Source organism: Hyla sarda, chromosome 8, assembly GCF_029499605.1.
Source record: "Hyla sarda isolate aHylSar1 chromosome 8, aHylSar1.hap1, whole genome shotgun sequence".
In the NCBI taxonomy this organism is placed as follows: Eukaryota; Metazoa; Chordata; class Amphibia; order Anura; family Hylidae; genus Hyla; species Hyla sarda.
This window is the reverse complement of record NC_079196.1, coordinates 143,277,049-143,290,346: the sequence shown is the minus strand read 5'-3', so window position 1 is coordinate 143,290,346 and position 13,298 is coordinate 143,277,049. Positions and strand designations below refer to the sequence as shown.

Sequence of the window (13,298 nt, the reverse complement as noted above, 5' to 3'; positions counted from 1 at the left end):
CTATTAACCCTTGCATACATGTGAAATTTGGGTGGAAACACACATTTTAGTGAAGTTTTTAAACATTTTTTTACATATGCAAAAGTCGTGAAACACCTGTGGGGTATTAAGGCTCACTTTATTCCTTGTTACGTTCCTCAAGGGGTCTAGTTTCTAAAATGGTATGCCATGTGGGTATTTTTTCCTGTTCTGGCACCATAGGGGCTTCCTAAATGCAACATGCCCCCCAAAAACCATTTCAGAAAAACATACTCTCCAAAATCCCCTCGTCGCTCCTTCGCTTCTGAGCCCTCTACTGCGCCCGCCGAACACTTTACATAGACATATGAGGTATGTGCTTACTCGAGAGAAATTGGGCTACAAATATAAGTATACATTTTCTCCTTTTACCCCTTGTAAAAATTCAAAAATTGGGTCTACAAGAACATGCAAGTGTAAAAAATGAAGATTGTGAATTTTCTCCTTCACTTTGCTGCTATTCCTGTGAAACACCTAAAGGGTTAAAATGCTGACTGAATGTCATTTTGAATACTTTGGGGGGTGAAGTTTTTATAATGGGGTCATTTATGGGGTATTTCTAATTTGAAGACCCTTCAAATCCACTTCAAACCTGAACTGGTCCCTGAAAAATTGTGATTTTTGAAATTTTGTGAAAAATTGGAAAATTGCTGCTGAACTTTGAAGCCCTCTGGTGTCTTCCAAAAGTAAAAAATCGTAAATTTTATGATGCAAACATAAAGTGGACATATTGTATATGTGAATAAAAAAAGAAATTATTTGGAATATCCATTTTCCTTACAAGCAGAGAGCTTCAAAGTTAGAAAAATGCTAAATTTTTAATTTTTTCATGAAATTTTGGAATTTTTCACTAAGAAACGATGCAAGTATCGACAAAATTTTACCAATAACATAAAGTAGAATGTGTCACGAAAAAACAATCTTGGAATCAGAATGATAGGTAAAAGCGTCTTAGAGTTATTAATGCTTAAAGTGACAGTGGTCAGATGTTCAAAAAACGCTCTGGTCCTAAGGTGTAAAATGGCCTGGTCCTTAAGGGGTTAATGGATCTGTAGCATTCCACATATTCAAAGAGTTGAATGTAACTGTAAGACATTTCTCATAAACATTCAATTCTCCACAATAACAAACAGGGATGGTTTTAGACTAAGTGTTGCCCTGGGCAAAAATTCAAAATGAGGCCCCCAGATTGCATGACCAAAGATCACTATGTTGCGCCCCCTGAATTGTGCTGCATCTCAGCTAATGTGAGTAAATGAGATTGTGCTGCCAACCACAAATGGCTGTGACTAAAACATGACAAACATAATAATTTCAGGATGAATTTGTGGCTGTGATAATTTTGGGGTTTGCAACATGACCCCATGTAGTGCAAATCAGCTCAGCTCCCCCTTCTGCAAGAACAAAGTGCACTGACAGCTGTGGAGCAACTGCATCTTGTAAGGACACACTGAGAAATCCATCAAAAATCTGTTCTTGCTCTTAAGGTTTTTTATAAAACACTGAAAAAAGGCATCATAAAATGATGGTCACAGGAAACCGCAGTGTCAAAGGAAGCCATAAATTTTATGATGCAGTTTTAAGAGTTTAACCTCTTAAGGACCCAGCCAATTTTCACTGTAGGACCCGACCATTGTTTACACATCTGAACACTTTCACTTTAACCCCTTAAGGACTGAGCCCTTTTTCACCTTAAGGATTCGGCCATTTTTTGCAAATCTGACCACTGTCACTTTAAACATTAATAACTCTGGAATGCTTTTAGTTATCATTCTGATTCAGAGATAGTTTTTTCATGACATATTCTACTTTAATGTAGTGGTAAAATTTTTTGGTAACTTGCATCCTTTCTTGGTGAAAAATCCCAAAATTTGATGAAAAATTTGAAAATGTTGCATTTTTCTAACTTTGAAGCTCTCTGCTTGTAAGGAAAATGGATATTCCAAATACATTTTTTTTTTATTCACATATACAATATGTCTGCTTTATATTTGCATCATAAAATTGATGAGTTTTTACTTTTGGAAGACACCAGAGGGCTTCAAAGTTCCGCAGCAATTTTCCAATTTTTCACAAAATTTTGAAACTCGCTTTTTTTCAGGGACCAGTTCAGGTTTGAAGTGGATTTGAAGGGTCTTCATATTAGAAATACCCCATAAATGACCCCATTATAAAAACTGCACCCCCGAAAGTATTCAAAATGACATTCAGTAAGTGTTTTAACCCTTTACGGGTTTCACAGGAATAGCAGCAAATTGAAGGAGAAAATTCACAATCTTCATTTTTTACACTCGCATGTTCTTGTAGACCCAATTTTTGAATTTTTGCAAGGGGTAAAAAGGAGAAAATTTTTACTTGTATTTGAAACCCAATTTCTCTCGAGTAAGCACACACCTCATATGTCTATGTAAAGTGTTCGGCGGGCGCAGTAGAGGGCTCAGAAGGGAAGGAGCGTCAAATGGTTTTTGGGGGGCATGTCACCTTTAGGAAGCCCCTATGGTGCCAGAACAGCAAAAAACCCCACATGGCATACCATTTTGGAAACTAGACCCCTCGGGGAACGTAACAAGGGGTAAAGTGAACCTTAATACCCCACAGGTGATTCACGACTTTTGCATATGTAAAAAAAAAAAAAATGTTTTTTTACCTAAAATGCTTGGTTTCCCTAAAGTTTTACATTTTTAAAAAGGGTAATAGCAGAAAATTCCCCCCAAAATTTGAAGCCCAATTTCTCCCGATTCAGAAAACACCACATATGGGGGTGAAAAGTGCTCTGCTGGCGCACTACACGTCTCAGAAGAGAAGGAGTCACATTTGGCTTTTTGAAAGCAAATTTTGCTCTGGGGGCATGCCGCATTTAGGAAGCCCCTATGGTGCCAGGACCGCAAAAAAAACCCACATGGCATACCATTTTGGAAACTAGAGCCCTCGGGGAATGTAACAAGGGGTTAAGTGAACCTTAATACCCCACAGGCGTTTCACGACTATTGCATATGTAAAAAAAATAAAACATTTTTTCCCAAAAACTTTACATTTTTAAAAAGGGTAAAAGCAGAAAATACCCCCCAAAATTTGAAGCCCAATTTCTCCCGAGTACGGCGATACCCCATATGTGACCCTTAACTGTTGCCTTGAAATACGACAGGGCTCCAAAGTGAGAGCGCCATGCACATTTGAGGCCTAAATTAGGGATTGCATAGGGGTGGACATTGGGAATCACTGGCGTAGAATACCCCTAACAGGGTGCCTCCAGCTGTTGCAAAACTCCCAGCATGCCTGGACAGTCAACGGCTGTCCGACAATACTGGGAGTTGTTGTTTTGCAACAGCTGGAGGCTCAGTTTTGGAAACCGTGGTGTACCAGACGTTTTTCATTTTTATTGGGGAGGGGAGGGGGTCTGTGTAGGGGTATGTGTATATGTAGTGTTTTTTACTTTTTATTTTATTTTTTGTGGTAGTGTAGTGTAGTGTTTTTAGGGTACAGTCGCACGAGCGGGGGTTCACAGTAGTTTCTCGCTGGCAGTTTGAGCTGTTGCAGAAAATTTGCTGCAGCTCAAACTTGCAGCCCGATACTTACTGTAAGCCTCCGCCCATGTGAGTGTACCCTGTACATTCACATTGGGGGGGGGACATCCAGCTGTTGCAAAACTACAACTCCCAGCATGCGCTGACAGACTGTACATGCTGAGAGTTTTAGTTTTGCAACAGCTGTAGGCACACTGGTTATGTATCACTGAGTTTGTGACCTTACTCAGTGTTTCAAAACCAGTGTGCCTCCAGCTGTTGCAAAACTACAACTCCCAGCATGTACGATGCATGGAGTAAGGTGACTGCTGAGAGTTGTAGTTTGCAACAGCTGGAGGCACACCGGTCGTGAAACACTGAGTTAGGTAAAAAAAAAACTCTAAGTTTCACAACCAGTGTGCCTTCAGCTGTTGCAAAACTACAACTCTCAGCAGTCACCGACAGCCAACGGGCATGCTGGGAGTTGTAGTTATGCAACCAGCAGATGCACCACTACAACTCCCAGCATGCACTTTAGCTGTTTGTGCAAGCTGGGAGTTGTAGTTATACAACAGCTGAAGGTACACTTTTCCATAGAAAAAATGTGCCTCCAGCTGTTGCAAAACCATAAGTCCCAGCATGCCCATAAGGGAATGCTGGGAGTTGTGGTGGTCTGCCTCCTACTGTTGCATAACTACAGCTCCCAGCATGCCTTTTTTGCATGCTGGGAGCTGTTGCTAAGCAACAGCAGGAGGCTGTAACTCACCTCCTGCTGCTGCTCCATCACAGGACTGTCCCTCGCCGCCGCCGTCGCTCCTGGGGCCCCGATCCCAACATTGACGCCGGGGATCGGGGTCCCCAGCACCGGGGGTCATCTTCCCGCACCCGCTCACGCCCTCCGGAAGAGGGGCGGAGCGGGTGCGGGAGTGACACCCGCAGCAGGCGCCCTGATTGGTCGGCCGGTAATCCGGCCGACGAATCAGGGCGATCGTGAGGTGGCACCAGTGCCACCTCACCCCTGCAGGCTCTGGCTGTTCGGGGCCGTCAGAGACGGCCCCGAACAGCCAGTAATTCCGGGTCACTGGAAACCCGATTGACCCGGAATCGCCGCAGATCGCTGGACTGAATTGTCCAGCGATCTGCGGCGATCGCCGACATGGGGGGGCATAATGACCCCCCTGGGCGATATGCCGGGATGCCTGCTGAACGATTTCAGCAGGCATCCGGCTCCGGTCCCCAACCGGCTAGCGGTGGGGACCGGAATTCCCACGGGCGTATGGATACGCCCTGCGTCCTTAAGGACTCGGGATGCAGGGCGTATCCATACGCCCTGCGTCCTTAAGAGGTTAAGCATTAATAACTCTGGGATGCTTTTACTTTTTATTCTGATTCCGAATTGAAATTGAAAATGTTGCATTTTTTTTTACTCTGAAGCTCTCTGCTTATAAGGAAAATGAATATTCCAAATAAATTATATATTGATTCACATATACAATATATCTACTTTATGTTGGCATCATAAAGTTGACATGTTTTTACTTTTGGAAGACATCAGAGGGTTTCAAAGTATAGCAGCAATTTTCCAACTTTTCACAAAATTTTCAAAATCTAAATTTTTCAGGGACCAATTCAGATTTGAAGTGGGCTTTCATATTAGAAATACCCCATAAATGACCCCATTATAAAAACTGCACCCCTCAAAGTATTCAGAATGACATTCAAAAGGTTTGTTAACCCTTTAGGTGTTTCACAGGAATAGCAGCAAAGTGAAGGAGAAAATTCTAAATCTTCATTTTTTACTATCGCATGTTCTTGTAGACCCAGTTTTTGATTTTTTTTTACAAGGGGTAAAAGGAGAGAAATCTTCCTAAAATGTGTAACCCAATTTCTCTCGTGTAAGAAAATACCTCATGTGTATGTCAAGTGTTCGGCGGGAACAGTAGAGGGCTCAGAAGGGAAGGAGCGACAGTGGGATTTTGGAGAGTGAGTTTTTCTGAAATGGTTTTTGGGGGGCATGTCTCATTTAGAAAGCCCCTATGGTGCCAGGACAGCAAAAAAAAAAAAAAAAAAACCACATGGCATACTATTTTGTAAACTACACCTCTCAAGGCATGTAACAAGGGGTCCAGTGAGCCTTAACACCCCACAGGTGTTTGACGACTTTTTGTTAAAGTTGGATGTGTAAATGATTTTTTTTTTCACTAAAATGCTAGTTTTCCCCCAAATGTAATATTTTTACAAGGGGTAATAGGAGAACATGCCCACCAAAATTTGTAACCCCATCTCTTCTGAGTATGGAAATACCCCATGTTAGGACGTAAAATGCTCTGTGGGCGAACTACAATGCTCAGAAGAGAAGGAGTCACATTTGACTTTTGGAAAGCAAATTTTGCTGAAATGGCTTTTGGGGGGCATGTCGCATTAAGGAAGCCCCTATGGTGCAAGAACAGCAAAATAAAACAAAAAACACATGGCATAATATTTTGGAAACTACACCCCTCAAGGAACGTAACAAGTGGAACAGTGAGCCTTAACACCCCACAGGTGTTTGACGACTTTTCGTTAAAGTCGGATGTGTAAATGAAAAAAAAAATTTTTCACTAAAATGCATTTTCCCCCCAAAATTTTACATTTTTACAAGGGGTAATAGGAGAAAATGCTCCCCAAAATTTGTAACCCCATTTCTTCTGAGTATGGAAATACCCCATGTGTGGACGTCAAGTGCTCTGCTGGCGCACTACAATGCTCAGAAGAGAATTAGCACCATTGGGCTTTTGGAGAGAGAATTTGGTTGGAATCAGTCGGGGGCCATGTGCATTTAGAAAGCCCCCCTGTAAGAGCAGTGAGACTGTGGAATTCTCTGCCAGAGGAGGTGGTGCCAGAACATAGTAGGGACTCATTAGGGACATACATTGAACTAGATGGACTATGGTCATTTTTCAACCTTATGAACTATGTTACTAAGTTGATCCAGGGGAAGGCAAAAATCCCTCATACTAGAGGTAAAAATTCCTTCCTGACTCCAAATATGGCAGTAAGAATAAATCCCTGGATCAACGTTCTGTCCCTTTAAATCTAATATACATAACCAGCGATATTATTATTCTACAAAAATGCCTCCAGACCCTTTTTGAACTCTTTTACAGAGTTCCCCATGACCACCTCCTCTGGCAGAGAATTCCACAGTCTCACTGCTCTTACAGTAAAGAACCCCCATCTGTGCTGGTTTAGAAACCTTCTTTCCTCTAAACCTAGAGGATGCCCCCTTGTTATGGATACAGTCCTGGGTATAAATAAATCATGGGAGAGATCTCTGTACTTTATACATAGATATTTATACATAGTTATTAGGTCTCAGCTAAGCCTTCTTTTCTCTAAACTAAATAACTCCAATTCTGATAATCTTTCTGGGTACTGTAGTCCTCCCATTCCCCGTATTACTCTGGTTGCCCGTCTTTGAACTCTTTCCAGCTCCACTATATCTTTCTTGTACACTGGTGCCCAGTACTGTACACAGTATTCTGTGTGTGGTCTGACTAGTAATTTGTACAGTGGTAGAATTATTTCCTTGTCGTGGGCATCTATGCCCCTATTGATGCACCGGTTGATTTTATTTGCCTTGGCAGCAGCTGCCCGACACTGGTCACTACAGCTAAGTTTACTATTAAGTAAGACCCCATATCCTTTTCCACATCAGTCGTCCCAAATGTGCTCCCATTTAATATATAACCCTGTCCTGGATTTTTCCATCCCATTTGCATTACCTTACATTTATCAGTGTTAATTCTCATCTGCCACTTCTCAGCCCAAACCCCCAAACTATCCAGATCCAGTTATAACAGTGCATTGTCCTCTATTGTGTTTACCGCTTTACAGAGTTTAGTATCATCTGCAAAGATTGCTACTTTACTATTCAACCCCTCTACAAGGTCATTAATAAATATATTAAATAGAAAAGGACCCAAGACTGACCCCTGTGGTAACACTAGTAACAGTCACCCAATCAGAATAAGTACCATTAATAACAACTCTCTGTTTCCTATCACTGAGCCAGTTACTTACCCACTTACACACATTCTCCCCCAGCCCGATTCTCATTTTATGCAACAATCTTTTATGTGGCAATGTATCAAATGCTTTGGAAAAATCGAGATATAAGACATCCAGCGATTGCCCCTGGTCCAGTCTGGAGCTCACCTCCTCATAAAAGCTGATCAGGTTAGTTTGACAGGACGGATCCCTCATAAAGCCATGCTGATAGGGTGTCATACATTTATTTTATCAATACACCCCAAAATACCATCTCTTAGAAAACCCTCAAACAATTTACATACAATGGAGGTTAAACTAACAGGTCTGTAATTCCCAGGGTCACCTTTTGTCCCCTTTTTAACCTGTTAAGGGTCCAGGGCGCACCTGTACGTCCTGAGTCCGCTCCCATTCTATAACCACGTCATAGCGGGTCGGGCCCGGCCTCTAGCAACGGCCGGGACTCGTGGCTAATAGCGCGCAGCATTGATCGCGGTGCCACACGCTATTAACCCTTTAGACGCGGCGTTCAAAGTTGAACGATGGTCTAAAGTGAAAGTAAAACCATGCTGGTTAGCACAGGGAGCTGTTCGGGATCACCGCTGCGAAATCGCGGCATCCCGAACAGCTTACGTGACAGCCGGAGGATCCCTACCTGCCTCCATGCTGTCTGATCGCCGAATGACTGCTCAGTGCCTGAGATCCAGGCTTGAGCAGTCAAGCGGTAGAATGAGAAACCACTGATCAATGTAAAAAATCACTGTGTGCAGTGTTATAGCCCCCTATGGGAGCTATAACATTGCAAAAAAAAAGTGAAAAAAAGTGAATAAAGATCATTTAACCCCTTCCCTAATAAAAGTTAGAATCGCCCCCCTTTTCCCCTTAAAAAAAACATGTGTAATATCGCCGCGTGCGGAAATGTCCGAATTATAAAAATATATAATTGATTAAACCGCACGGTCAATGGCGTACGTGCAAAAATATTCCAAAGTCCAAAATAGTGTACTTTTGGTAACTTTTTATATCATGAAAAAATGAATAAAAAGTCCTATCAATGCAAAATGGTACCGCTATAGTGAGCGAAAAATGAGCCCTCATACCGCCCCATACGCGTAAAAATAAAAATGTTATAGGGATCAGAAGATGACAATTTTAAACGTATACATTTTCCTGCATGTAGTTATGATTTCTTCCAGAAGTACGACAAAATCAAATCTAGATAAGTAGGGTATTATTTTAATCGTATGGACCTACAGAATAAAGAGCAGGTGTAATTTTTTCTGAAAAATGTACTGTGTAGAAACGTAAGCCCCCAAAATTGACAAAAATGGCATTTTTTTTTCCAATTTTGTCTCACAATGAATTTATTTTCCATTTTGCTGTAGATTTTGGGGTAAAATGATTGACCTCATTACAAAGTAGAATTGGTGGCGCAAAAAATAAGCCATCATATGGATTTTTAGGTGCAAAATTGAAAGAGTTATGATTTTTTAAAGGTAATGAGGAAAAAACTAAAATGCAAAAACGGAAAAACCCCGGGTCCTTAACGCCTTAAGGACTCAGGGTTTTTCAGTTTTTGCACTTTCGTTTTTTCCTCCTTACCTTTTAAAAATCATAACCCTTTCAATTTTCCACCTAAAAATCCATATTATGGCTTATTTTTTGCGTCACCAATTCTACTTTGCAGTGACAGTCATTTTACCCAAAAATTCACAGCGAAACGGAAAAAAAAATCATTGTGAGACAAAATCGAAGATAAAAACACCATTTTGTAACTTTTGGGGGCTTCCGTTTCTACGCAGTGCATATTTCGGTAAAAACCTTGACACCTTATCATTATTCTGTAGGTCCATATGGTTGAAATGATACCCTACTTATATAGGTTTGATTTTGTCGTACTTCTGGAAAAAATCATAACTACATGCAGGAAAATTTATAAGTTTAAAAATGTCATCTTCTGACCCCTATAACTTTTTTATTTTTCCACGTACAAGGCGGTATGAGGACTCATTTTTTGCGCCGTGATCTGAAGTTTTTATTGGTATGATTTTTGTTTTGATCAGACTTTTTGATCACTTTTTATTCATTTTTAATGGTATAAAAAGTGACCAAAATATGCTTTTTTGGACTTTGGAATTTTTTTTACATGTACGCCATTGACCGTGGGTATCATTTTAACCGTATGGACCTACAGAATAATGATAAGGTGTAATTTTTACCGAAATATGCACTGCGTAGAAACGGAAGCCCCCAAAAATTACAAAATGTTTTTTTTTTTAAATTTTGACGCACAATGATTTTTTTTTCCGTTTCGCCGTGCATTTTTGGGTAAAATGACTAAAGTCACTGCAAAGTAGAATTGGCGATGCAAAAAATAAGCCATAATATGGATTTTTAGGTGGAAAATTGAAAGGGTTATGATTTTTAAAAGGTAAGGAGGAAAAAACGAAAGTGCAAAAACAGAAAAACCCTGAGTCCTTAAGGGGTTAACGATATATTTTTATAGTTCGGACATTTACGCACGCGGCGATACCACATATGTTTATTTTTATTTACACTTTCAATTTTTTTTTATGAGAAAAGGGGGGTGATTCAAACTTTTATTAGGGAAGGGGTTAAATGACCTTTAACACTTTTTTTTTACTTTTTTTTTGCAGTGTTATAGGTCCCATAGGGACCTATAACACTGCACACACTGATCTCTTACACAGATCACTGGCGTGTATTAACACGCCTGTGATCAGTGTTATCGGCGCTTGACTGCTACTGCCTGGATCTCAGGCACGGAGCAGTCATTTGTTGACCGGACAACGAGGAGGCAGGTAAGGGCCCTCCCGGGGTCCTGTAAGCTGTTCGGGACGCCGCGTTTCACCGCGGCGGTCCCGAACAGCCCGACTGACTAGCTGGGATAGTTTCACTTTCACTTTAGAAGCGGCGGTCAGCTCTGACCGCCGCTTCTAAAGGGTTAATACCGCGCATTGCCGCGATCGGCGATGTGTGGTATTAGCCGCAGGTCCCGGCCGTTGATAAGCGCCAGGACCGACGCGATGTGATGCGGGGTCGCAGCGCGACCCCGCTTCATATCGTGGGAGACGCCGCAGGATGTAAATATACATCCTGCGTCGTTAAGGGGTTAAATATTGGCACCACATTTGCCATGCGCCAGTCCTGGGAAACAGTCCCTGTTACTATAGAGTCCCTGAATATTAATAGAGGTCTGTATATTAAACTTCTTAATTCCTTTAGAACTCGGGGGTGAATGCCATCTGGACCTGGTGATTTTTCTATTTAGATCTTTTGTAGGCGGCACTCTACAGGGTGGGCCATTTATATGGATACACCTTAATAAAATGGGAATGGTTGGTGACATTAACTTCCTGTTTGTGGCACATTAGTATATGTGAGGGGGGAAACTTTTTAAGATGGGTGCCTTACAGATATTTTTTTTCATAAACGTACACAAAAAAATTGCTGGGTTGTGAAGGGGTTAAAACAACAGTAACCATTGTCAGTGATCAATGTACTTTCATTCCTGTTGCACACAGGGTCTATATGAGGTCAATGCTTCTAGGAGAGGAGAATTTTTTGATAAGGAATGCTATAGATAGTATGTCTCAATAATTTCCATATTCTGTAAAAGGAGATATCCAGCCCCAAAATAAACTTAACAACTTAAATAAGTTATATATAAACCTATATATATATATATATGTATATATATATATATATATATATATATATATATAAATACATGTGTGTGTATGTGTGTATGCTCATCACTTCATATCTCCACAAGGCTTTCCAGCTTAATCCTTATAAGATCGGACCCCCCTAGCCCCCATATACAGCCTTTAAAAGTCCAGGTACTTTCTGGTTTGTGCAGGGAGCTGAAAGCTGCAGAAAACTACACAGAGCATCAGCCCCTGCACTTGTTTCCTATGTGAGCTGCGAGAGGTCACATGGTTAGGGAAGCAGTAAATATAGATGAGGGAGGTGTGTGTGCCTTAGCCAATCACAGCCGACACACACTGAAGCGCTCTCTCTGAGAGCATAGGAGAAGGGAGTGTGACATTGCAAAGTGACGTGTGGTCTATACCCAGCTAAGTGTGGATAACAGTCATCATATGTGCTAAGAACTACTGGTCTTCCTGCCTGGAGGAAAACATGAGAGACAGGGTATATGCTCAGCACAGATTACACTTGTACATTACAAAGTTATATAACTTTAAACTGTGAAGCTATATAAAGGGAATTCCATTTGACTTAAGTTCTCCTCTGTATCTTTTCATATAAATTTAGATGAACAGCAAAATACCCTATAGGCCATAGCACACATACAGCCTCAAGTATGGACATACATGTATGAAGTTTGTAGGACTTACCCCTCTTCACCAACAAAAGTGACATAAAGCTTATTTCTTTGAAGATCTTTTCTTGAATACCCCATGATTTGGTTGAAAGCATCTTCTAATAAGTGATCTCTTCGTATTATTAATCTGCAAAAATATGAATAAACCTTTGGTAGATGTATGCAGAAAAAACTTTCATATGCTGGATAAAGAAGAAAGTTAGTACACAAGCTGGTGCTAATCTATTGTTAATAGTTTTGTAGTTTTATGTGCAAATCTGCACAGGCATTGTTCATTGCTCATGATTTTGGTCACTCTATAGCTGCTATGTCTGTATAATATAATAGAGCAGTTATCTTTATTGTAAGACTCCTTGTAAGTATAATGGAATGGCTGTTGAAAAAGTTAACATGGAAGTTTACATGAAAGTATCATTAAAATCAGGAATTAAATAAACACATTTCACTTTAGATTCTCTTTAGGCTTGTTGGAAAGCCATTGTTCACTTGTATGTTTCATATGTACATCCAGTTCTAAGGGGAATAAGTGCAGTGTGTGAAAATCTTGTCTATGAACCCATATTGGCTGTCTACAAGATTAAGCATTAAAGGGTTATTTCAGTTGTAGTCTTCTTTTTGCTTCCAATATGAATGCTCACTTATGCTATTTATATAGTTAACCTTCTGGCTCAGCTAATCCCTGTTCGACATAAGACACTGCAGAAAGAAGATCGGGGGACTCGATGGAGCCAAATAGGAGCTGCGAGGAACCAGCAGGGTACCGGAGCTACATATGTGGCTTTTCTTTTACTTTTACCCCAGCTCCAGCAGCATATACATTTTTACAAAAGACTGGAATACCTGTTAAACTTTTCACAAACATGCAATTAATTTTATTTGAACTACTAGTTACTTTTATTTTTATTTTCCATTTGACTTTCTCCTTTCTTATACAAAGTACAGTTAATAATTTAGCATTAGAGAAGCACTGTTTTTTCAGATTATTTAGTTACATAGTTAATAAGGCTGAAAAAAGACCAGAGTCCATCAAGTTCAACCTATATCCCAATTGAGTCCCTGCTAAATTGATCCAGAGGAAGCAAAAAACCCTCATATTGAAGTAAAAATTCCTTCCCAACTTCAAATATGGCAGAATAAATCAACATTCTGTCCCTATAAATATAGTATCCATAACCTGTAATGTTATTACTCTCCAGAAATGCATCCAGGCCTTTTTTGAACTCTCTTAATGAGTTCACCATGACCACCTACTCTAGAAGAGAATTCCACAGTCTCACTGCTCTCACAGTAAAGATCCCCTGTCTGTGCTGGTATAGGAACCTTCTTTCCTTTAAACATAGAGGATGCCCCCATTGTTATTGATACAGTCCTGGGTATCA

General features: G+C 40.5%; 1 protein-coding gene across 4 annotated transcripts in view; it reads right to left on the bottom strand.

Moving 5' to 3' along the window:
- The window catches only part of HECW2 (HECT, C2 and WW domain containing E3 ubiquitin protein ligase 2), a 660,271-nt gene that overhangs the window by 106,040 nt on the left and 540,933 nt on the right, over nucleotides 1–13,298 (bottom strand). For all 4 annotated transcript variants that reach the window (XM_056536055.1, XM_056536058.1, XM_056536057.1 and 1 more), the window contains one exon: nucleotides 11,933–12,046. In XM_056536055.1, coding sequence (XP_056392030.1) covers nucleotides 11,933–12,046 — 114 coding nt within the window. The remainder of the gene's footprint in view (nucleotides 1–11,932; nucleotides 12,047–13,298) is intronic.